A 26,603-nucleotide genomic window follows, 5' to 3' on the forward strand; every position below is an offset into this window, starting at 1 on the left:
TATATCAACTAGATGCAACTGCTGACCAAGTTTGGTGAAGATCGGATGAATACAATTTGAAATAGAGTCCGGACAAAGTGGCCCCTTTGAAAATGCACTTATTGACCCTATGACCTAGTTTTTGACCCGGCATGACCCATATTCGAACTTGGCCTAGATATCAACTAGATGCAACTGCTGACCAAGTTTGGTGAAGATCGGATGAATACAATTTGAATTAGAGTCCGGACAAAGTGATGCCTTCCGCCCGCCGCCCGCCCGCCCGCGAAGGGGTTTCACATAATACGTCCCGTATTTTATACGGGCGTATAAAAATATATTTTTTTTTTTAGGGGAAAATGAAATCTAGGGGAAAATTTACCAGCTGAGGGGAAAAAAAATCCGAGGGGAAAGGGCCGCTTTTCGGCGGGTCCCAAAGAAGGAAAAAAAAACCTGTGACCGCTTAGGGAGTATTGACCGGGGCGGTTTTAACCGGTAAAAACAGCCGGTTAAAACCGGGGGCGCTCAATTGGTGCCAACCCTGAAAAAAGGACACACTTAAACGCTTATAAAACAACTGTTGAAAGCTGGCAAAAAAGTTTTTTGTGGCTCACGGTGGTGGAATCCTATAAACCAAGGCAGTTAAAAAACAAAACAAAAACACTTTAAGAAACCTACTACTTTGAAGGAATACACATAGTTAATGGTTTATTGTGTTTAACATGATTAAAGTAGTGTGTCTTAAACAAGAGGGCCATCAGGCCCTAAGGCGCTCACCTGAAAGCCAAAGGAACTAGACTATTCTGAAAAAAATGCAAGCTGATTCATGAAGATTATTTTGGACCAAAAAAGTGACTTTTAACATGTTTTTTTTTATATTTGACCTTGTGACCCAGTTTTTGAGCTCATATGACCCAGCTTCAATCTCTGGCAAAATTTCATTGGGACAAATGTTCTGACCAATAAATGTGGCTAATATAGTCTATATTATATATTATATATATTATAGTATATAATATATAGCTAGTCATATAAGGACAACTGCCCCCCCCCCCCCCCCTGGCGGCCATGTTTTTCAACAAACCATAACCATTTTCAAACTCACTCAAGCTATTGTTAGAACAAATGTTCAGATCAAGTTTCATAAAGATTGGATAATAAATGTGACTAGAGAGTGTTAACAAGGTTTTGTAGTAAATAGCCATTTAAGGAAAAATGCCACGCCCCCTTGCGGCCATGTTTTTTTACTGATCTCAACCATTTTTGAACTTAGCCCAGATATTATTAGTTCAAATATTCTGACAAAGTTTCATGAGCATTGGACCACAAATGTGACTTCTAGAGTGTTAACAAGGTTTTACCATACAGTAAAGCCATATAAGGAAAACTGCCCCGCCCCATGGGAGCCATGTTTTTCATTCAACTGGAACCATTTTCGAAATCGTCCAAGAAATTATTGGGACACATGTTTTGACCAAGTTTCATGAAGATTGGACAAAAAATATGACTTCTAGAGTGTTAACAAGGTTTTACTATAGCCATATAAGGAAAACTGCCACGCCCCTGGCGGCCATGTTTTTCAACCAACCGGAACCATTTTCGAACTCGTCCAAGATATTATTGGGACACATGTTCTGACAAAGTTTCATGAAGATCAGACAATAAATGTGACTTCTAGGGTGTTAACAAGGTTTGCTATATATAAAACTGCCCCCCCCTTGCGGCCATGTTTTTCAATCAACCGGAACCATTTTCGAACGCATGTTCTGAGTAAGTTTCATGAAGATTGGACAATAAATGTGGCCTCTAGAGCGTTTACAAGGTAAATGTTGACGACACACAACGCACGACGGACAAAAGGCGATCACAATAGCTCACCATGAGCACGTTGTGCTTAGGAGAGCTAAAAACTTGCAGGACCTGACTGGGATTCATAGGACCAAAATATCACAGGGGTGGCGAAATCTCAAAAAACTATACTTGTCCACGGACAACCATTTAGGAAATTTAACTTGCCCGTTGCTGAACTACACTTGTCCGTTAATGTTTATATAAATTATAAACACATTTATTGATTAATGTTAAATAATGTGGAATATATCAAAATGAGTATGATTTGCTTGTTTTGTTTATAATTGTATTTCAATGGTACATTCATTATAGCAGTATATTATAAACAATATAAAGACTTTCTCAAACTTTAAATCTTGCGAAGCTAGTGTTATTAAAACATGTGCTGAACATAAGTACATTGTAATCTTAACAAATTAAACAAGTCCAATATTTGGACCTCATCAATATTTGGACCTCATCAGACTGAGGCTCCGCTACTGGTAGCAATTTGATTATATAAACTGGTAACCATTGAAAATCGGTTAGCCAAGTTTCTTGAAAAGTTCTGGTGCGTTTACTTAGATCATATTTTTTATCATAACCTTTCTTAGTTTTTTGGGAGGTGGGCGGCTCAAAGCTTCGAGTTTCTGCTCCGTTGTTTTTGGTTAAGATTAAAAAAAAAGTTTCATCTTTACCATTAAAGTCGTCTTAAATAACAAGGCAGACCGTGTTTTGATTATCTTAGATTGATACGTTTTATTTCCGTCTGATTGTAAAAATAAAGAAACCAGTCTGTACACTGTCTAACAGTCGGGCCGAATGTTGAAAATGCGGCATGCTCCCGGTCTCATATAGAATAAGGGAGTTCACTGCGCAGGAAAGTGCACGTATTTTAGCTTGATTGCTCCGCAAATAGCACTGACAATGTAATCGCGTGTCAACATCCGGTTTAGTAAAACTTAATTACGGCTTTAATACAATGTATATTTGTATACCTGGACGCGACTTTTAAAAAACTTGTTGTCCACGGACAACTTAATTGAAAGAAGTCAGTTGCCCAGACAAGCAAATGTACGACTCGGGCAACTCGGACATTTGATTTCGCCACCCCTGTATCACATCACTAACTCAAATTTATTGACATAATAGTAATAGGAACAAGAAATGTGTTTGTTGGAAACACTATGTCCCATTCTGTTCCGCTTTAAATTGTGTATTTATTTTTTTGACCTTTGACCTTGAAGGATGACCTTGACCTTTAACCACTCAAAATGTGCAGCTCCATGAGATACACTTGCATGCCAAATATGAAGTTGCTATCTTCAATATTGCAAAAGTTGTGACAAATTGTTAAAGTTGGAGCAAACAAACCAACAGACAGGGCAAAAACAATATGTCCCCCACTATAGTGATTGGGGACATAAAAATAACATGGAAAACGAGCAACATAACACTGAACACTAACAAATCACAGAACAAGAGATGTGTTTCACAGAAACCCCTATTGCGCCGCTTTGAAATAAAATTTCAATATATCATTTGGCAGGTTTAGAAATTATCTCCCTTTTAAAGCTTATTACTTCCCAGTGTTTTTTATGGCAATTTCGGAGCCGATATTCGGCCCCATTCCCCTCCAAAACATTTTTTTTTTTTAGAAACAACTGCCTAATGATAAATATATCTCAAATTGATTTTATAAACAACCAACACGGTATATAACTATAATTAATATGATTTTTAATTATTTTAAAGAGTTATATTAAATTAGGTCTTCCCAAATCAGTGGACTTCATGAATTAATTTTTTTTCCAAAATGGCCAAGAAAAGGCCTGATGTATCTATATTGTGTCAATATTTGTTGATAAAAACATTCCAATTTGGCCCATTTTAATGATAAAAAATGCTCACATTTGCCATTCCATTGATTAAAAAAATCCCAATTAGACTCTAATTGGCTTGGAAAACTGATACTGTGCATGACGGCTGAACTGACTGAAACTAATGTTGAACAAATCATTGATATATATTTAAGAAAAAGAAAATATGATATTTATTATATGAATACACATGTTTGTATGAATATATTATTCATAGCAGAATGTCTCTGTCCTTTTTCTGAAATATATATCAATGATTTTTTCAACATTAGTTTCAGACAGTTCAGCCTTCATGCACAGTCTCAGTTTTCTTAGCCATTTTGAGTCGAATTGAAAATCGATTAAATGGCAAATTTGAGCGTTTTTATCATGGACCAAATTGGAATGTTTTTATCAACAAATATTGACACAATAAAGATACAGCAGGCCTTTTCCTGGCCATTTTGGGAGACAAATGCAATTCATGTGAAAAGTCCACTGATTTGGAAAAAACTAATCTAATTTAATAATAATTAAAAATCATATAAATTATAGTTATATACTTTGTTAGTTATTTATGAAATAAATTTGAGATATATTTGTCATGATTATGAAACAATTCTTTCTATAAAAAAAAATAAATATTTTTGTATTTTTTTTTTACTTCTGGAGGGGATTTTTTTTACAAAATGGGGGAAAAATATATACTCTTTTTGGAGGGGAATGGGGCCGAATAGCGGCCCCGAAATGGCCATAAAAAAAACACTGTGACAGACAGACAGACAGACAGATGGACAGGCCAAAACAAAATACCCCCGATCATTCCATCTGGGGGCATAAAAATATTAAAACCAAAAATCGAAAATTCAATTATTGTAAACTTGTATGCAAACTGATGTTGAAACAAACGTTTTCAGATACTGATCAGGGCTTTTTTCCTTCTTTAGCAGAGACCTTATATAGGCCCCTTACCCCAACTTAATTTATTTAAAATCATGCAAATTTCCAAAAATGTTAAGTTTACCTTGGAAATAATTTCCCCCATTCTCAGTTTTGTCGATATTTTTCACCTAAAATTGAAGGCCAGGCCTTTTCCCTAACTTAAGAAAAAAAAACACTGCTGATCATAGTTAAGTGACTCTGACCGCAGAGCTCCAGATAAGGGTCGTATTTTCGTAATTACGAATTATTTTCAAGTCCGTTACGTATTTATTTTAAAATCTTGTCGTACCATTAAGAATTACAAAATCAAGTTACGAATATTATTTTTACATCGGTTCGTATCGATTTTTATTGAGTTCTTTTCGAGTATTAAAGATCTTTGCGGTGCTTATATAGAATGGTTATTGGGTTTGTTTAACAAAGCGCATTTTTTCCAATAAAAGCGGCGTATACAGTCTATCTGTCAAAAAACAATGGCGGCGCCCAGAGAGCGTCCTAAAAACTGCAAAGCGTCCAAAAACACGCTTTTAACATATTGTACGCAAAGTGAGCCGAAGTTAAATGTTTAGAAAGACATTATAGAAATGATCTTATACGATGTTGTATGTTCAGTTTCCGACACAGTCGGAAAAGCTAAACAAAAACGCGACACGACGGGTCCAAATTTAAACACACAAAAAAACATTGAACGAGTTGAAGGGACAAGTCCCGTGGCTAATCGTTGAAAAGATTGAAGGGGAGACCCGTTTTAATTGTGAAATATGTAAAAAATTCATCTAAGGCATGCAATCTAAGCACAGTTTGGGCATATGAAGGTATTTGAAAAATAAAATTGTATAATACTAAAATTACACTGCTGAACTCGTATAAATAAAGTTGCTAGTATGTTTATTTTGATTCTTTTGCATGAAAAGAACCATTATTATTTATTTTTAGGTCATTAATAAAAAATAAGAATTATTTTCCAAAACTTAGTAGTAACGTTAAGAATAAAATTTCAGAGTTAAGAATTCTTTTTGAAAATCTGGTAGTAATTTAAGAATTTCACAAAACCTTATCTGGAGCTCTGTCTGACAGTGACTGAAAATACAATTATTTTTACATTTAAACAAATCACATCTACCGGTATACTTGTTAGGAATCAATGAAGTACCTAAAACAACAGAACATATGTTCAGGGCCCTCAATCCATTTTAGGGGAAGCGGGTCCCTACCCATAGCAGGGGGAATTTTCGCGACGTTTCCTTTTTTGGGGGATTTTTAACTTACTCTCTAATTATTACATTTGTACATGTTTGCACTATATTCTTTGCTAATTTCATACTTTAGTATGTTTGACAAGATTAAATTAAAATAGAATTGAGATATAGTAATCATGAGACATCTATCTATAAAAAAAAATTTAAGAAAAAAGTTTGTTTTTTTTTTTGTTTTTTTTACGGGAAATTTTTCCCCCCAAAAGAGGAAAAAAGCATACTTTTTAGGGGGGAATGCGGCCGAATTTCGGCCGTGGATTTGACAGATTAAGGGCCCTGATGTTGGATATCAATAACATAATTAAACAGATTTTAAAAGTTTTTAAAGCAGAAAGCAATAATTGGTATTATGAACATTTTATTGAAACTATTTCCCGGTCGCGAAATTATATGACAACTCAGAATTATGCTACAAATGTCAATAAACTGGCCACAAAGATAAAGAAAATCAATGAAAATGCACTATTAAGCATATTTTATCGGGGACAAACTGTTAATGTGCCGATTACAACGATCCGAGTTGCAGAACGGGTTTTTGTTTAACCATAAAAGTTTTGGACAATATTTACTTGGATGTGTGCAGTGCGCATTCGCAGGAACATTTCATTAACAAAAAGTCAGTGATTTCAATTGAAGCAGAATCCTGCATTTTAATGCAAGCAAGTTGCAATTTTCACATTTTTTACTCCTGCAAACAATTAGCCTTGCATCATTTTGACACATTTGTTTTCCACAATCCAACTTGAAAAAAAGGAACATAAATGATCTTTTATAGAAATAATAAATGTTTTGTGAAAATGTTTTTTTAATTATCATGATAACTAAGCAATAACAAAACCTTACACATGCATTTAGGAACAATTCAAGTTACTTCAGTATTTTTACCATTACCATTTTTATTTTGACCTCTCATAATTTTGAGACCTTGGGTCATTTTGACTCCAGGTTTTTTAAATCTACTGAAATCCCTGAAAAACTATGATGCAATTTTTACTGCTAATATTTCTTTTAAACTCTCTTTAATTTTCAGATTTTATTCAATGAAATAAATATAATTGTGCTCTTTTATTATTAACTGGACATTCAGACTGCCAATATAGCATTTTCAATCAGACCTGTCTTAAAAACGTCAGTCAGGTCCGAAGGTCCGGCACTTTTGGGAATGTCTGTGACAAAATAAAATTTTAAACTTTGAATTCTGCATAATGATAAGTGATTATGAACAAATGTTTTTTGTGGCATTGCAAATTTCAAATTTTTGAACAAAAAAGAGAGGTTAACCAGGTGTTGGAATATCAAAATTGTGTTTCTCGATTACTACAAAATGTGATCTTAACTGAAACAGAACTGATTTGATAAGTTTGTATGATATAAAGCCAGTAACGTTCCATGGATTTGTAAATCGAAGGTGAGCAGTGTTTTTTATCATAATGCGGCTTCAAAACTTTTCATTCCCCATGATTTTTCCCGCCATCTTGAACCATTGGTCTACGGTCTTTCGCGATCATAGCAAAAATTCACATGCGATGCGTTCGACACACACTTATAACATCTCATGCTTATGGAAAATAGTTAATTGGGGGTGTTTGCTGACGGTGTCGATTGCATAGAGGGGGCAAATCTATGAAAACAAACCCACATTTGAGGTAAAACTTCTTTCGGTTTTTATTTTCGAAAATCCACACGTCATGAAAATGGCAAAATTACTGAGTAAAAACGGTCATAGTTCAATCTGGTCTGTTTGGCAGTTCAAAAACGGAAACGTTGGTATATATTTATTATGTTTAAAACATTAATGAATTTACGAAAAAAACTAAGTAATTAAGATATTTGTTCTCTTCTAAATGTTAATTTTGAAGAGAGCATATCTGAAAATACTGTTAGCCATATAATTTGGAATATTTTTAACAATTTATTAAATCAAGAAACATTTTTTTAAAGTTTATAAACAAAAATATCCAACCGGACAATAGGGAGGAGGACATGTTTGCATGTATTAAGACTTGTATAAGGTACTCCTGTTCCTAACTGTATAATGTGAGAATCCAGAGTGGTAAGTAAGCGAGGTGGTACATTCCCGGATGGACATGCGTCTTGGAGGACACGTTACAAAATCGTAAACAGCGAGATTTGTATAAAATCATGTTACACTACTTTTTTGCTGTTGCGCAATCAATCGCCTTATGCATCATAAAGTCACAGGGAATTCATCGCGTGAGTGCGATTAAATTAAACATGCAGTCGAAACAGTCTAAACCTGATCATATCTGTCTTGATACATTACCAATATTCTAGAACATTACCTGCAATGTTTCATTATTTTGCCTCAAATAGTATTTTTCAACTGTGTTATAAAACAAAGTGTGCGAACTCACGTGTCGCATGTTGAAAATACAACCGTTTTGCAACTGTGTGACGTTGGCCACTTGTTAAAAATACATATAGATACAATGTATCTTTTTTCACAGTTTCACAATCCTATGAAGCATTGTTGTGAAAATGCGTCAATATGCATCGTAAGTCAAACCGTTTATGAATCAATAGATGAAATACACGTTTTTATTTGTTTAGCACTTTACCCCTGAAGACCCATAAAACCAAAAGTGAAATCACTCGCTTCAAAAATATATTGCATATTGACCAATACAAAATTAGTCCATCTTGATTGAATACATCATTTATCGGTCATGATTTTCCATATTGAGCGACCAGTTGTAAGTTAGACATAAGACTTAAACTTATAAGAAATCCATTGTTTGATAACACATACATGTATTTTGACATATTCGTATATGGATTTGACGATAACCACTGAACGATCTTGCAAAAGTTTACAATATAGCATATACCCTATCCGTAACACATATGCTTTGGTTCAGGTGTTCACAATGAGGTTGATATCATATCGATACAATCGAAACGCTATAAAATGAATGCCAACGAAATGACGGGATACCATGAATAGGTTTGCCGGTCCCCTCCGATTTCTGCGTATACATGTGTTTAGCTCCAAAAAGACACGATTTAATGTTACGGGATTGAACGAAAGAAGATGTGATTTAAGTTAAAGCATATATTTTGTTCAATCGCGTTTCCTTGAATCCTTTAATGAATTTATTTTTCGGGACATTCTTAAAATAATCAAGTACACACTGGTTATCCGGATTCCTCGATATACGGATTGCACTTCGATAATAGAGGAAAATAACAGCCATATGCGGAACGAAAGTTCCTCAGTCTTTTTCAAATTTATATCCTAAATACTAGATTTTGAGACATTGGTCGTGGTGGATTTGATAAATGGTATATCATTTTGTGTTGTAAAGAAAATATTTTTCGGAAGAATGGTCGATTTTTTGCCAAAAATGAGACAAGGCCATCATAGCGACAAAATGGAACTAGTTATTAAATATTGCAAGAAAGTGTTTGCTAATCCAGCATACATGTAGAGTGATTATTATTAAAATACTGAAATTGCGATAGTATTCAATGAAATACGAACGAAGATTGGACATGTGTATATAGGTGGTATGCAAGATGTGTAGACAGACGGCACGTCGGATAACAGAAAAAACGTAGATGATCGATTACAGAAGTGTCCATGAAAATCTGGTACCCGACTCATTAAACTTTTTTTCAAATACGTTAGTAAACTTCAAACTTAACATGTTCTAACATCAATAGACATATTGATCTTTCAATTAGAATAATAAATACCTTTTTTGATTTTACTAAGTATTTTTAGTTTGTTGTTAAATGTTCTGATCACCAAGCTTATGCTGATTTTCGATGTATTTGTATCGTGTTTTGTTTTCAGGAAATCCATCGTTCTTCTCCGGATTTCTTTCTTCGCAAAACGAAATGCTATACCATTTATTGGCCAAACAATAGTCCGTGCCTGAAAAATCAATGCACAGAACATGAATAAAAACAAAACTGAAGAACTCACCTATCGTGGGTGTGTATGTTTTTCGTCTTTTATCTGATTGCCATCCGTTCATCGAAGTATCCGGATGACCGGCGTGAATTAAGACCTGCCGCAATATTACGAATAGTTTTGCATCCGTAACATTTCTAACCTATCTAGATGTTTATACCTAACTCAAGTCGGCATTTGTTTGGCAGTCATAACTTGAGGTCAATCGAGTGTTGACAACAAGGCTATTGAGAAACATCGGAACTATGGTATTTTAATGAGCTGTTAAACATAGAAGAACTTTATATTTGATGTATTTTCTACATACATGCATTTGTAGTTATAAAAGGACTAAATAAGAAATACAAATTATTTAAAATACTTACTGTATTTCGGTTTTAATTATTGACATTTATTACTAAAATAAAACATGCACAGTATGTTTCACAACATCCACGCAGTAATAATTCGACATAATGCTTCAAAATGTGAATTATGCGATACTACGAAACATGAGATATTATAAACAATTAGGTATCTCCCTTAACTATTCTTGTATCACGTTTGAACTGTAAACTAAACGTTATTTCTCTTGCATAATCCGCTCGAATGCCTCGTTTGTTCCCTAGCTCGAGGACTCCATAGCTTCAAGAATCTTCACAAAAATCCGTACGACAGGTTATGAACAATATGCTTACCGGCATAAACAACGCAGACTTCACATTCTGCATCAACTTACGTACGTAATTATACATGTACTATTGGCGACACGCACTCCTGCATGTACAATATACCACGCTTTCTGTTAGAGTAATATTGGCTCCTCACGCGATAATTCGGGATCGATATTGCTCGCTATGGCCATAACTCTTTACGAGGAACGTGCACATGGAGGTCGCATATACCTCGAAACAAATGAATTGTGTATATCCGTTTTGGATCCGGTTTCTAGATTGCCACTTTGTCACAAAATACGCACGTTTATTGGTCTGGCTGACACTGATCTGTGAATACAAAATACATTTCTTGTAAAGCTGAAGGTGCAAAAAAGAGTTGTAATAGCTATAAAAAATGATTATCGAACACATATTGTCAACTAGTTTGAAGGTGATTTTAACTTTATGAAAGAATGTAAGAAAGGTTATTCGGAAAATGTGTGATATTTCATTTGCATCAAATGATCTGGCCGATGAAAAAATGTCACATTTATTTTACATGAAGACACTGTGTAACTATTTGAGTTAAAGGGCGGGCAAGGGTAATTCGTCTTTTTTTAATTCAACGGCTACCATTCACAAGTGCTTCAAGCGATCAGGCTGTGAATCAAAGTGTGCCGAGATATTATGCCTCAGACACATTTTCATCAAGTTTGATGATGATACTTTTAAAACTGCCGGTACTTGAGTTACATAGCGGACAAGTTGAATTTGGTCATTTTTTATAAATCGTTTATTGATTTATTTGGCAGAGATAGTATGCCCCAAACATTATAGCATAGCCTCGTGGTGATCTGGTAAGAAAACACCGTCCGCTAAACATGAATACATCTTATTATCTGGTAATGTGGAATCAATCTCCACGCAGAGTTGTCGCTCCTTGCTCTCACATACAATCTCTGCAATAGCAAATCAAAGTACTGACAGTACTGATGTGACGATGCTTTTGAAGAGGATGGATATAAAAGCATCAATTTAAGTTTATCTACATCACCAAAATTGTGCATGTGGGTACGAACATTTTGGGTACGAAACAAAAATGGGTACGAAAATTGTGGGTACAAAAATAATGCCCCCAAAAAATGGTTTAAAAAAATTGGGGTACGAAAAAAAAAATTGCGTACGACAAAAAATTTGGGTACGAAAAATAATTGCGTACGAAAAAATTGGGTATGAAAAATTTTGGGTAAGAAAAAAAATTTGGGGGTACGGGGAAGTAGTTCCCGTGAGGAACTTGACCCATTCAGCGAAACTGGAAGGCGGGTTACATTCTCGATCAAATATAACAAGAAATGTCTTTAAAAAGATATTCGACGTGTATTTTCTGTACCAATTATCTTACGTTCTGTTACAGTAAAACGTTTGTGGGTTATTACATTACGTTTCAGCAGATATATTCAAAACTTGACATGATCTTTAATTACACCATGCTCTTTAATTTCACATGTATATCATACCAAACTTTTTATTTCGTTGTTTTTCCTAAGTAAATGATTTTATGTGCACGGACCTGATTTCACATTTTTTCTCGTTTGATTATTGTTTTTTCTCTTATTCAATAAGCTTGGACATGTTTGTTCGTTAAGTAGGGCAATAATTTCATGATGATTCCCGAAAGTAGGTATGAGCACATAGCCGTAAGAGTACTTGAATACGTACGTGAGTTCGCCCATGAACACATGGTAAGGTTGACTAAATCTCCGCGATATGACCTAATATGTGTCTAAAACAGCAAACAATATCCAACAAACGAATGAATTATCAAACATAGTATGTGCACTGATGTGGCTCTGTAATTTCTGTTTGAAAAGTTTATTAAATATGCAAAATGAGACAGCACGCATAAGAGCGAGTTTCATAGATAGTATACGGCTATTATGCTGTTTATTTACCATACTCGCTACAACGTTTACAAATGGCAGGTTTGAAATAATTCGTTTTCTTTACACTCATGATCGCGTTAAACGTTAATTATACACGTTTTCATTCGCAATTTATTTACAGAATCACTACAAATGTCAAATACAATACAGAAAATGCATAGTTGTTTCATTGATCTATAAACATATAATGGATTGAATATAACTGATTTAAAATTAACGTTTTCAAACTATTATTAAATCTTTTTCCCAGAATATGCTGTTCTGTTTATAGCTGAGCTTCCTTTTCCTTTATCAATGATAATCAGCGAGGTATGCCGATTAGAAAAATCGGGCTTGGTCTTTTACATAGGTCGCCATTGTGAAGAATTTTTCGGCAAAGCTGTATTAAAGGGGCCTTTTCACAGATTTTGGCATTTTTTTTAACTTATTCATTAAATGCTTTATATTGATAAATGTAAACATTGGATCGTAAAAGCTCCGGTAAATAATCAAAAATAAAATTAAAAAAAGGAAAAGAACATTGCCCGGACCAGGTTTCGAACCAGTGACCCCTGGAGTCCTGCCAGAGTCCTGAAGTAAAAACGCTTTAGCCTACTGAGCTATTCCGCCGAGTATGTATACTTCGAGTATTTTATACCTTATATAAGCAATCTTCGTAGTTTCACAAAATTTAACGACAAAAACAGAACTCTCCAAATTATTCAATCGTTTCGCGTTGCAACGCTTTATAATTTTTAGGTTTTAAAATCGTCAAAAGATGCATATAATGGCTATATTAGACCATGGTAAATGTTCAGTATTACTGTTTCCTCACAAATATCATAACTAAAACGAAAATTTGCGAATCTGAAACTACTTTTTTCAATTTTGTCAATTTACCAAAGCGTGAAAAGATCCCTTTAAGCCAGCTTTTCACCTTACCTGACCTTTGTAAGTGTCCAATAAAATTCAAATAAAATTTCCCGCGGCTAGGTACGAATGAATACACTTTATTTATTTCATTGGCTGATTTGAGTATACCACCAGAACTATGAAACATATCCGCGTCTTTGTAACACTGTTTTACTGCATGAAACAATTTTATCTCTAATGAAAAGGCTTAATAGATAGAACAGCTTTACACTCAATTCTCGACATCAATACAGTTTGTGTGTGCACCTTTTATTTTCAGAGGATTGCCAGGGCAAAAGCGTTTATACTTAAAGGCCATGTTCTCATATTTAGTACTTACTTCCATATTCCTGTCAACAACAGGGAGAATATTTTGCTATTCCATTTTTAACCTCCGCGCAGAGATTTGACTGGAACCAGCATAGCTGGATCAAAATCCCTGCCTTCATAACCAACTACGTGATGATAGCCTAACCACGTGGTTTAATAATTGTACCGTACTTGTTCTTTTAACTATTTGTTAAAAATATGGTAATTAATTTTGTTATAAAGAACCTAAACTTATATACTATTTTCAAAATATAAAAGAAAATGATACTACTTTTCATAATATAGATCTAATACTTAAACCAAAATATAAAATCCTACCAAATTTGGTAGGATTTTTGACGATGCTGCGAAGCAGCTCGTCTAAGTTATCATACCATGAAACACGGAGTGTATATTGAAAGGAGATGAATCGAGTATTTGACCCTTACTGTAGTAAATTCAATCTTATGCAAGACCTATTCATCCGATTTTATTGGTTTATACGTTATCTTGTTGCTTATTAATTCCTCTTTCAAAAAAATATAACTTTTAGTATATTCCCGTTGTTATTAATGGATTTATAGCGAGTTAAACACAAGAAATACACATTTTATGTTTTACCACCGCGCGTTTTAACGTGTTGTGGCTATCGATCTTTTACGATTAGCGTACAGCGAAGTGCCGAGGTTATACATTTTGATGTACCCACTCACGTCTTTTGTTAAATTATAGTTTCATTTCTCGGCCGATTTTGACAAATTATATATCACTAGAAAGCTTACGTTACGTAGTAAACAGATATATCAATATATGTTAAGTTTTTCTTCTGATTTCGACAGCCCGGCGAGTTATAACTTAAACTTTTGCAAATATCATACCGTTTTGGAGTTTTAGAATCTAGATTTACGGTTGACATGTTCGTACTTAATACCAATTTGTAGCGTTTATATTTGGAGTTCAGTTTTAAAAATTACATCTTGCTTAGGAGAATAGAATTCTGTATACGATAGAAAAAAAATTTGTTTAAAAACGAAAGTAATTAAGGAATGAAGGCGGGAAAATGTAGCGCGCGTTCCTAACGCACTGAACTGATGCTACGGTCTTGGCGATTATGCTTTTGTTTAGAAACCGGCCATTTAATTTCTTTTGCCATCTTATTATATTTTTTTAGGGAATATATTGTAGTATTTTGTTCACGAAACATATCAATAAAGCTTATTATAAATGAATCTTAATAAATTAACGATTTCAGCTCTTGTTTATAACACAGAAAGGGTGTAAAATTTATGATGAAACAGCGTATATAGCGGACCCTCTCGATATTATTCGGTTTTGCATGCATACTTGAAATAAAATGGGTGTCAAAAACATTCATCGTTTGCTGTTTATTATCAACAAGGTAATTATGTATAATTATTTGAAATGTTATTTACCTTAAATTATCAATTTATTAAAGATTCTTGAAAATCACGGTCCGTGTTACGCGGGTCATTTCGTATTTTGACATCAGGGCATCATGTCCAACTATTGAAAATCAGATTTTTTTTACCGGGACGATGACGGCTTGGATTTAGACAGGCAGACAGATAGTTTATTCAGACTTAAACAACAGTACATCGTCTTCAACTCAAATATATAAATTATTTTAAGACGAATTGTTAGGTGATTACACATATAGCAGTGATGATTCTGAGAATGTTGCCATGTTTTTTATCCGTGTAATCTAGAGTCCATGGTTTGAGCATTTTTATCGCGGTGTTCAATAAAAGATATCTCAATAATCTTGTTTATTGATAGATCTGTGGTTTTATTGCCCCTGTGTTCAGCACAAGCCAATTATCTCGTTATGATCAGATACTGTGCCGACCAATACTAAATAACACTATGGTGTCATACGCCACAGCAGGGACCTATACTTGTATATTGGTCCCTAACCACAGGTGGCAATGTCTGGTCAGTTTACACTTTTTATGATACCTCCATGTCTTCTCGTGGTATTAGTGGTCATTTCTTGGAGTAATGTAACGCCAAATACTCAATTTTGCGTTTATAAGATATGTAGCGTATTGAAAACATTCATAGTCATCTGCCCATACAGATTGCCATAAACTAAATACTGTATAGATGTCAGCCAGCTAAATCACAATAATTATAAGTGCTTAATACCTATACATGTACATTTTAAACCTTTAAAAAATCTAATACTTCACATTTAACGTATTTAGCAGGTACCGGTAAAAAAACTCCGTCATTTTGTAGTGTAGTCCTATAAAGAGTGTATGGTAGTGTACGGAACAACATAATTAAAAACAGCATTCTCATTTGACCACAACAGGGTTAAATAATCTTTCCGAAAAATACAAATAATACAGAGTTTTAATTTAGAATTCTATATATTTATAACTCTGTTAACTTATAAAGATATTTCAATATACATGCATAGACAGTTGACCGTGATTTTCAAGAATCTTTAAATAATTTTAATTAATTGATAATTTATGGTTAATAACCTTTCATATAATTTTACATAATTACCTTTTTGATAATAAACAACAAACGATGAATGTTTTGACACCCATTATATTTGAAGTATGCAAAGCCGAAAAATATCAAGAGGGTCCGCTATACATTTGTATACGCTGTTTCATCATAAAATTAACACCCTTTCTGTGTTATAATCAAGAGATGAAATCGTAAATTTATTAATCTTCATTAATACTTAGCTTTATGGATATGTCTCTAGAACAAAATATTTCAATATATTTCATAAAAAATATAATAATCATGGCAAAGGAAATTCAATGGCCGGTATCTAAACAAAAGCATAATCGCCAAGACCGCAGCATCAGTTCAGTGCGTTAGGAACGCGCGCTACATTTTCCCGCCTTCATTCCTTAATTACTTTCGTTTTTAAACAATTTTTTTTTCTATCGTATACAGAATTCTATTCTCCTAAGCAAGATGTTATTTTTAAAACTGAACTCCAAATATAAACGCTACAATTATGTATAAAGTACGAACATGTCAACCGTAAATCTAGATTCTAAAACTCCAAAACGGTATGTTATTTGCAAAAGTTAAAGTTATAACTCGCCGGGCTGCCGAAATCAGAAGAAAAACTTATTATATATTTATATATCTGAAAACAACGTTACGTAAGCTTTGTAATGATAAATAATTTGTCAAAATCGGCCTAGAAATGAAACTATAATTTAACAAAATACGTGAGTGGGTACATCAAATTTATAACCTCGGCGCTTCGATAGAAGATCGATAGTTACGACACGGTCACGTGACTTAGACACAACAAGATATTTGGCGTAACGGTCCCGTTTCATATCCGTGTAATCTAGAGTCCGTGCATGAAACAAGAAATATCTTTAAAAAAGATATACGGCGTTGATAGTTGAATGAATGAGATCAAGGATAGCGAATGCCTTTTTCTGTGCATTTCTTAGCTGCATCACACGCAGTACGGGATGTAACGCGGAGTTTTCGCGGCTTATTTTACATTATTACATATTGCTGGTCATAAACCTATAGATATAAAACAGAAAACCAAAAGAAGAATGGAAGTGAAATTAAAACATATGAGTCAACCGGCCACACGCGAAGTATCCGTATTTATAGGAGCGTTCTTCGAACAAACCTGTTTTAGTGGTTCGTCGAGCATTGCTATTTGATTCGATTATTAACAGTATCGAGAATAATCGCCGATGAATAATAGTTTTGCCAACAAGCATGAATATTCTAAAATACTATCAGCATATTAAATTGTCAGTACATATTACACTAAAAAGGGCGAAAATATTACCTTTGTTGATACAAATGAATTACAAGAAAGATTTTTGTTGGCGATTACAGAATATAACAGTACAATGAAAGATGTTTCGTGTCAACTGACCTTACAATATTACATTCGTCGCGTAAAATTAACTGATGGCTTCATTTTTGAACAACTTAAAATTGTTAACACCATAGGTATAAGACAGCTATTGATGAGGGGCAATTGGTGTATCCAAATACGTCCTGTACATCAATTTATTAGCTTCAGAGGAAACATGTGTTTTCCTTTATGACATGAGTCTAACTAAACATTGAAGTAACACAAACTTCATTCTTGTGATTGAAATGTAACATTCTTATTGTTTATTATAGGGTATATTCATTTTACAACATTTTGTCAACACATTCACGAATTTTGCCCACATTGTAGACAGTTGTATAGGATGGCGAAAATAATTATAAAAATACTACTTTACTTGCACATCGCTAAATCCTCCTGCCAAACAATATTTTAGAACACGGTAGTGTAATTAAAAAAATGTAGATCTATATCAAAACATTATGAATTAGCTTTAAATTTATTGCTTTGTAGCTTTAAATTTATTGCTTTGTATGTCATTGAATTGTATTGCTTATGAACCAATAATATTTATGAAAAAAAACTATTTACATTGTGCTTCTATTTACACTGTGCTCTATAATTCGAAGTAGAAAATCGCAATGCTTATCGACAAATGCGCGCTCTATCGACATGATGAATGCCTTTGACCGGGTTGACAGAAACTGCTTGTTGGCAAAACTATTATCCCTCGGCGTTCATGGACTTTTCTTTAACATATGCGACATCTGTATAGCACTTCTCGTGCACGGATCGATGTAAATGGACACCTTACGGGCTACATCTGTATAGAACTTCTCGTGCACGGGTCGATGTTAATGGACACTTGACGGACTACATCGACATAGAATGCTCCCATGGCTCCGTAGAAGAGGGAAATACAATTTCGACTACCTTATTCGAACTTTACATCAACGATTTATCCGTAGAATTTAAGTGCATAAACTTGCGATTCATGATACACGGAGAAAATGAGTGCATATGTACTGGTGGTATTATTTCTTTAAATACAAATGATTATGTACTATGCGTCACTTTAATAAACTATACAACTTACCTTGTTTACCATCTCTGAAAAGGTAGAGACATCTATACTGGAACACTATTGTATTATTTTCACATTTTATGTATCTGTTCGCAGTATTGTTTGAAATAAAATGTGTTGCAAAGACAACAGCGCTGTTATCCTGTTTCATATCTCTGGTCGTCTTTATTATCGAGTTGTTGACATATTTATAGATGTATTTTAATTATGTACTTGAAGATCTCGTATGGCGTTTTTTTCGGTGTAGCTGTCTGAAATGGGATTTGGCATAGATTTCTTGCGAGAATTATATGCTGGGGGAAGACTGACTGCCAATGCAATCGCGAAAATGTTCATGTTTTAGGGAATGCAATCTTATAACGTTTTAAATAGACGCTTTTAATGATTGAAGTTATAATCAGAATGGAATATCATTAAGCCTTCAAAAACCAACAATGTCATAATAATTTCAACAAGATGTGTTTGTGAAACACAATGTCCCCCTATATGACGTTTGACCTTGTAGGATGACCTTGACCTTGACCCTTCACCACTCAAAATGTGCAGCTCCATGAGATACACATGCATTTCAAATATAAAATTGTTAGCTTCAATATTGCAGAAGTGACATTACATGAGCAATTTTGACCCATATATTTGACCTTGAAGGATGACCTTGACCTTGAACTTTCACCACTAGAAACGTGCAGCTCCATGAGATACACATGCATGCCAAGTACCAAGTTGCTATCTTCAATATTGCAGAAGTATTCATAAAATTAGCGATTTGGGCCACATATATTTGACCTCTGACCTTGACGGATGACCTTGACCATGACCTTTCATCACTCAAAATGTGCAGCTCCATGAGATACACATGCATGCCAAATATCAAGTTGCTATCTTCAATATTGCAAAAGTACTCATAAAATGAGCGATTTTGGCCACATATATTTGACATCTGACCTTGAAGGATGACCTTGACCTTGACTTTTCACCACTCAAATTGTGCAGCTCCATGAGATACATAGCATGCCAAATATCAAGTTGCTATCTTGAATATTGAAATACTGCAAACGTGTACATTAAATGAGCGATTTTGACCCATATATTTGACCTTTGACCTTGAAGGATGACCTTGACCTTTCACCACTCAAAATGTGCAGCTCCATGAGATACATATGCCTGCCAAATATCAAGTTCCTATCTTCAATATTGCAAAAGTTATTGCAAATGTTAAAGTTGGCGCAAACCAACCAACCAACAGACCAACCAACAGACCAACAGACAGGGCAAAAACAATATGTCCCCCACTACTATAGTGGGGGACATAAAAATCAACGGTTGGGATGTAGGTAGAAGAAAATATTATCAATCCGTCACGTTTGCTTAGATAGTTATATTGTGTATGTTCGAGTGTAAAAATGATAAATCATTGATGGTAGAGTTATTGCAATTTTTAAATAAGTTTGGGAAAATAAGTAAATTGGAGCAAGTTTATACTTCATTTCATAATTGTGTACAAATGGCGGGACAAATGGTATTGCACTTAGAATTGTAGCGAGCAAACAGTAGATATCCTCTAGGCGTTGAAGAGTATCTCATTGAAGTTGAAGCAAACTGCAAAAAGAAGGCTGATTTCTACAGATAGCACTGGTTTTTTTTTTTACAAAACATTAGAGTAATGTCGGTATTAATTTTTTAGTTACATTTTGGTCGCGCTGTTGGATTGACTTACAACTTTATGATACCTTCTTGAACACGTTTCTTTAAGTATAGTGTGTTTGTAGAAGCGCAGTTCATCCTTTATTCACGTTTTCGAGTTTGCTGCGTGTTGTGTGCTTTGATGCTGTGTCGCACTGTTTGACCATTACTTTGTTGCAATAAATAAAGGACAACATGCTACAATACGCGTTCTCTCCTGCTGTTGCAGTTCAAATTCGACTGTGTCCATGTTTGTAAGTCGTATATCTGCTCAGGTTATTTTATGTACTTAGCATGAATTTCCAATACTTATAATGCGTGTGCTGTATTGTTTATTGTACTCTTGCTGTTATTTTAACTGTCACTTTTTTTTTCACTGACGAAAATAGGTGATGTTATATGGTGGCATAATTCACGGTACATATATTAACAATGATGAAGTTGATCTCAAACAAATAATGAATCATAGTATCGGAACGAACAATCGCTTGTTTGAGAATTCTTGATAATAGCTAGACAGCAAAAAACGGAGACGCACTTATTGTCCTGTATTTGTATATTTAGGACAAAAATGACATTTTTCAAAGCTGTCTGTATTTTTAAATAGATGTTTTTAAATATACATTTCTTGTTTCCTCTCCAATTGAGATAGGCTATAGCTGTTAAAATTGTTCACAATAATAAAGGTTGAGTAAGTATACATCAACTTCTATCCTACATATATTGGTGTCAATACATTCATATAGCTGTTTTGATGATGGAATAAATTCACTGTGACACTGTCTAAACATACAAGAAAAGTTAAGGTCATCTTCACTATGTTCACTCACCATAGTCTCCAAACAAGAACACTGGGCTGTTGTCAATACTGGATGAAGGGTTATGGTCTATGTACAAAGTTCAAGAATTATGCTTCACACATCAAATCTTGACTTTATAGTTATCTTCACAAGAAAAATACGGCAATGACTCCAAATATACTGAAAAGAGATTTATGTTGTTTTTTTTTAAATGCTCTTCATCCTATACAAATATATAATAAGATGTTTATATTCTTATTATAGAACACAAGATTGAAGGGACTTAGATTTTCTTCTGAACAGCACAAAATATACAACAAACTGACACAATGGTGATCAGTTCAGTGGTTCACAGAGTGCTGGGATTTGATGCAAGAAAAAAGACAACAAATGTTGAATTTAAATACATGTATATTTTAGACAATACGGTAATTGGTTTTTTAGTGAATTGTTACAACTTGTATTCGCACATAACAACAACATGTGCCATACATGCATCCGGTCATCTTGTTTGCCAACATGCTGATGATAGAAGGTTTGTTGCACAATCTGTACAAATAATCATATAATATACAATAAAAACAGGCCCTAAGGAGCAAACACAAGTTCCACAATGAACATAACATCTGCAAAATCATTCCATTATGTCAACAAATAATTCATTCAAAACAGGTAATGATACCAACATGTACAATATCAACTTGAATTTATATAAAAATACTAAACACTAAAAACATCTCCACCGATAAAGCGTAACTGCCCGCAGACAAAATTATTTACAAATGAACAAATAGGTCACAAACAAATTAAACAAATACAAAACCCCATTGGGTTAACTCTTGAATGAGCACTCAATTATCAAAACTATTTTCTACATTTTTTTCAAAGCAAATTCAAAAAGAAATAATAAAATACATGTACTTTGAATAGGAGCGAAGTTAGTACAAATTTAATAGGATGCATTGTAACATTCTACCATGATTTGAGAAAAAAAAACAGAAGCCAATTTTTACAAGCAATGTAAACAAATCCTCATTTGTACAACTACCATTAACAAGTGAAAAGCACATATTCTGACTATGACACATACATATCACAGTGCATCACTGCTTATACGTCCAAAAATGAACCCCTAATTATCAGAACTTTGAAGCACGTTCTGGGAACACTGGGCTAAATGAATGTGTGCAGTGTTATCCCAGATTAGCCTGTGCAATCCACTTTAACTGAATTTTCGCTAAGACAGGACTTCATGTAAATGAAAATTGCCATTAAAGCGGACAGTGTCCTCCCTGATAAGGCTGGGCAGACTCAAATGGCTTATCTGGGACAAAACATTATACACATGAATAAAGCAAACTTGTCCCAGAATAAGGCTCAGTTATGTCTACAAAGGTTCATTTCCCATATCAATCATATGTCTACAAAGGTTCATTTCTCATATCAATCATATGTCTACAAAGGTTCATTTCCCATATCAATCATATGTCTACAAAGGTTCATTTCCCATATCAATCATATGTCTACAAAGGTTCATTTCCCATATCAATCATATGTCTACAAAGGTTCATTTCCCATATCAATCATATGTCTACAAAGGTTCATTTCCCATATCAATCATATGTCTACAAAGGTTCATTTCCCATATCAATCATATGTCTACAAAGGTTCATTTCCCATATAATTCATATGTCTACAAAGGTTCATTTCCCATATCAATCATATGTCTACAAAGGTTCATTTCCCATATCAATCATATGTCTACATAGGTTCATTTCCCATATCAATCATATGTCTACAAAGGTTCATTTCCCATATCAATCATATGTCTACAAAGGTTCATTTCCCATATCAATCATATGTCTACAAAGGTTCATTTCCCATATCAATCATATGTCTACAAAGGTTCATTTCCCATATCAATCATATGTCTACAAAGGTTCATTTCCCATATCAATCATAAGTATAATAGCTACATGCATTCAACAAACAGACATTTGAAATCGAAAGACAAGCGCAATAAAATAATAATAGTGTTTTCCGAATTACTTATAAATGTATGAGAGACTAGAAGAAGTACACCAATTTTGATTACAGGCAAGCCTATGGAACCAATTTATGAATTTATTGGCAACATTCAATATTCAGTGGTGAAACTGTGGATGTATTGGGAACAAAAACACTACATTTTCATGCTGACCCCCGTCTAAATGCATGGTTGCAAATAAGCATAATGATGCTTTCTCAGAACTGGGAAAAGACTTTCCAAACCTTTAAAAGTGAACAACTAACAAATCATAAAGACTTGTCAAATTAATGATTATTAGTATTAAACTAGTTTATGAATCAGAAAAAGCAAGAAAAATAACGGCTTTATGTTCACTTTAACTGCAGAACAAAATTGGTCCATCAAACTAGTTTCACATCCTATAAATTGCTCACCCGAGTTCACAGACACCAATTGCTGAAGTCTTGACAAGGTGAACATAGTTCTTGACCACTCTTGACCCAGATTCAAAGATCATATTGACAAGATAAATATTTTGACTTAGTTCATCTAGACTAATTAAAAAGTGTGTCCAAAGAGTTGTAGCAAGTTTTTCCTGGTTTGACCTAATGTTTAGACACATCTAACCCAAATTCAATTTTTGCTAAATATTGAAAAGAAAATCATTCTGATCACGTTTCATCCAGATTGAGTTATAAATGTAGTCTCTAGGGTGGTAAGATTTTTTAAATGATTACACCTGTTGACCTTGTCTGTAGACGCAAGTGACCCGGGTTCCAACTTGGCTACTGTATTGGAAATATAAACATTCAAACCAAGTTTCATAAACAATCAGTCATAAATGTGATCTCAAGAGAGGTGACTAAGTTTTTCTAAGATTTACCCAAGTGACCTAGCTTTTAATGCATGTGACCCAGATTATCATACAGCCTTTGTATTGCCAAGATATCAACATTCTGACCAAGTTTAATCAAGATTAAACAAGACTTTTGCCAAGCAATATATGTCCCCTACCGGCTCCACCATTGTCAGAATATTTTTATATGTGTTGCCATAGCAACCAGAATTCTTGATGTAGGAACAATATAAAAAGACGTGCATAATCTCCATATTGCCATCTGACCATGTTTTTAAGTTTCATGAAAAAATATGAAGAACTTTTACTGTTATTGCAGGATCCAGAAAAGTGTGACAGACAGACAGACAGACAGACTCACAGACGCACACAGCACAAACCGTAAGCCCCCTCCAGTGAAACCGGTAGGGGACAATGATAATAATAGGCCTCTAGAATTGCAACAAGGTTTTAAGCAGATTTGACCTTGCTTTTGGATGCACATTACAAATATTCAAACTCAGCCTTAAAAATGTCAAGATTAATATTCTTACCTAGTTTTATCAAGATCATTTCATACATGTTTTTTTTCTACAGTGGTCACAAGATTTTCTAAGATTTGACCAAATGACCAAGCTTTTTGATGATCTTACCCAGATTTGAACTTGACTTTGATGTTGTCTAAATAAACATTCTTACCAAGTTTTATAAAGATTGAGTCATAAATGTGGCCCCTTGATTTTTTTGAAGATTTCTCTTAGATATGGCCGTGTGACCTTTTTTTTGGACACATGTGACCAAGTTTCAAACTAAGATTTTGTCAAAATAAAAATTCTGACCAATTTCATCAAGATTGAGTCATAAATTTGACCTCTAAGAGTGGTTACAAGTCTTCTTTTTTTTAAAGATATGACCTGAAGACCTAGTTTTGGACACGTGTGTCCCATATTACAGCCCAACCTAGAACATGGCAAGATATTCATTCTGACAAAGTTTCATAAAGATTGGATGAACAAGAGCTGTCTCCATAGGATGACATATGCCCCTGAAAAAACGCTTTGATAGAAGTTATGAGCATCTTCTGAAACATAAACGTAGATTTCCAAACTTAAACTCGGACCCTATGTTCAAGGTCAAGGTCAAATGGGTCAAAATGGAATGGAAAGGCCTTTACCATATTCACATGCATACCAAATATGAAGGTTACATCTGAAGCGACATATAAGTTTTGAGCATTTTTCGAAACCTAAACTCAAAGTGTGACGGACAGACAGACAGACACTGCGATAATTATATGCCCTCCTTCGGGGGCATAAAAATGAAGCCTCTAGAGCGATGAGGTGATGACAATAGCTCGCCTAGAGAGCTTCGTGCTCAGGTGAGCTAAATGGAATAGTGCACTAGTCTACTTGGTCCTCCAGTTCGTGTTTCAGGCGATACTCTGCCAGGGTTTGCTGAATGGTTTCTTTGGAATAGCGACACTTGGTGGAGCCACAGGTGCACGTGAACTGCTTCCATTTGATGATCCAGAACTTCTCTCCATAGTCAAACCTGCAATGAGAAACGCCATGATTAATCATACACTTAACAACAATGTATTCACTGATTATACACAGCGTTTTACCAACATCAATTTATCTACTAAACATATACTTACTGATTTATCTGCTTATTATATCCTAAATACCATTTATCTACTGATAATACACTAAACACCAATTTATCTACTGATTTTACACTAAACACCAATTTGTCTACTGATTTTACACTAAACACCAATTTGTCTACTGATTTTACACTAAACACCAATTTGTCTACTGATTTTACACTAAACACCAATTTATCTACTGATTTTACACTAAACACCAATTTATCTACTGATTATACACTAAACACCAATTTATCTACTGATTATACACTTAACACCAATTTATTTACTGATTATACACTAAACATCAATTTATCTACTGATTATACACTCATGATCAATTTATCTACTGATTATACACTCAACACCAATTTATCTACTGATTATACACTAAACACCAATTTATCTACTGATTATACACTCAATATCAATTTATCTACTGATTATACACTAAACACCAATGTATCTACTGATTTTACACTAAACACCAATTTATCTACTGATTATACACTAAACAACAATTTATCTACTGATTATACACTAAACAACAATTTATCTACTGATTATACACTAAACAACAATTTATCTACTGATTATACACTAAACAACAATTTATCTACTGATTATACACTAAACAACAATTTATCTACTGATTATACACTAAACAACAATTTATCTACTGATTATACACTAAACAACAATTTATCTACTGATTATACACTTAACACCAATTTATTTACTGATTATACACTAAACATCAATTTATCTACTGATTATACACTCATTATCAATTTATCTACTGATTATACACTCAACACCAATTTATCTACTGATTATACACTAAACACCAATTTATCTACCGATTATACACTCAATATCAATTTATCTACTGATTATACACTAAACACCAATGTATCTACTGATTTTACACTAAACACCAATTTATCTACTGATTATACACTAAACACCAATTTATCTACTGATTATACACTAAACAACAATTTATCTACTGATTATACACTAAACAACAATTTATCTACTGATTATACACTAAACAACAATTTATCTACTGATTATACACTAAACAACAATTTATCTA

At 33.9% G+C, this 26,603-nt stretch overlaps 2 protein-coding genes across 4 annotated transcripts in view; both read right to left on the reverse strand.

Moving 5' to 3' along the window:
* LOC127882361 (uncharacterized) overlaps positions 1-7,565 on the reverse strand; it is a 54,202-nt gene extending 46,637 nt beyond the window's left edge. Inside the window, exon 1 of one of the 2 annotated variants that reach the window (XM_052430953.1) lies at positions 7,502-7,565. In XM_052430953.1, the coding sequence (XP_052286913.1) occupies positions 7,502-7,507 (6 nt within the window). In that variant the 5' untranslated portion in view covers positions 7,508-7,565. The remainder of the gene's footprint in view (positions 1-7,501) is intronic. The other variant, XM_052430952.1, reaches the window with a different exon arrangement.
* Positions 7,566-22,785: 15,220 nt separating this feature from the next.
* LOC127882121 (uncharacterized) overlaps positions 22,786-26,603 on the reverse strand; it is a 73,155-nt gene continuing 69,337 nt past the window's right edge. For both annotated transcript variants that reach the window (XM_052430579.1, XM_052430578.1), the window contains exon 23: positions 22,786-25,407. In XM_052430579.1, the coding sequence (XP_052286539.1) occupies positions 25,257-25,407 (151 nt within the window). In that variant the 3' untranslated portion in view covers positions 22,786-25,256. The remainder of the gene's footprint in view (positions 25,408-26,603) is intronic.

Source organism: Dreissena polymorpha, chromosome 5, assembly GCF_020536995.1.
Source record: "Dreissena polymorpha isolate Duluth1 chromosome 5, UMN_Dpol_1.0, whole genome shotgun sequence".
Lineage (NCBI taxonomy): Eukaryota > Metazoa > Mollusca > Bivalvia > Myida > Dreissenidae > Dreissena > Dreissena polymorpha.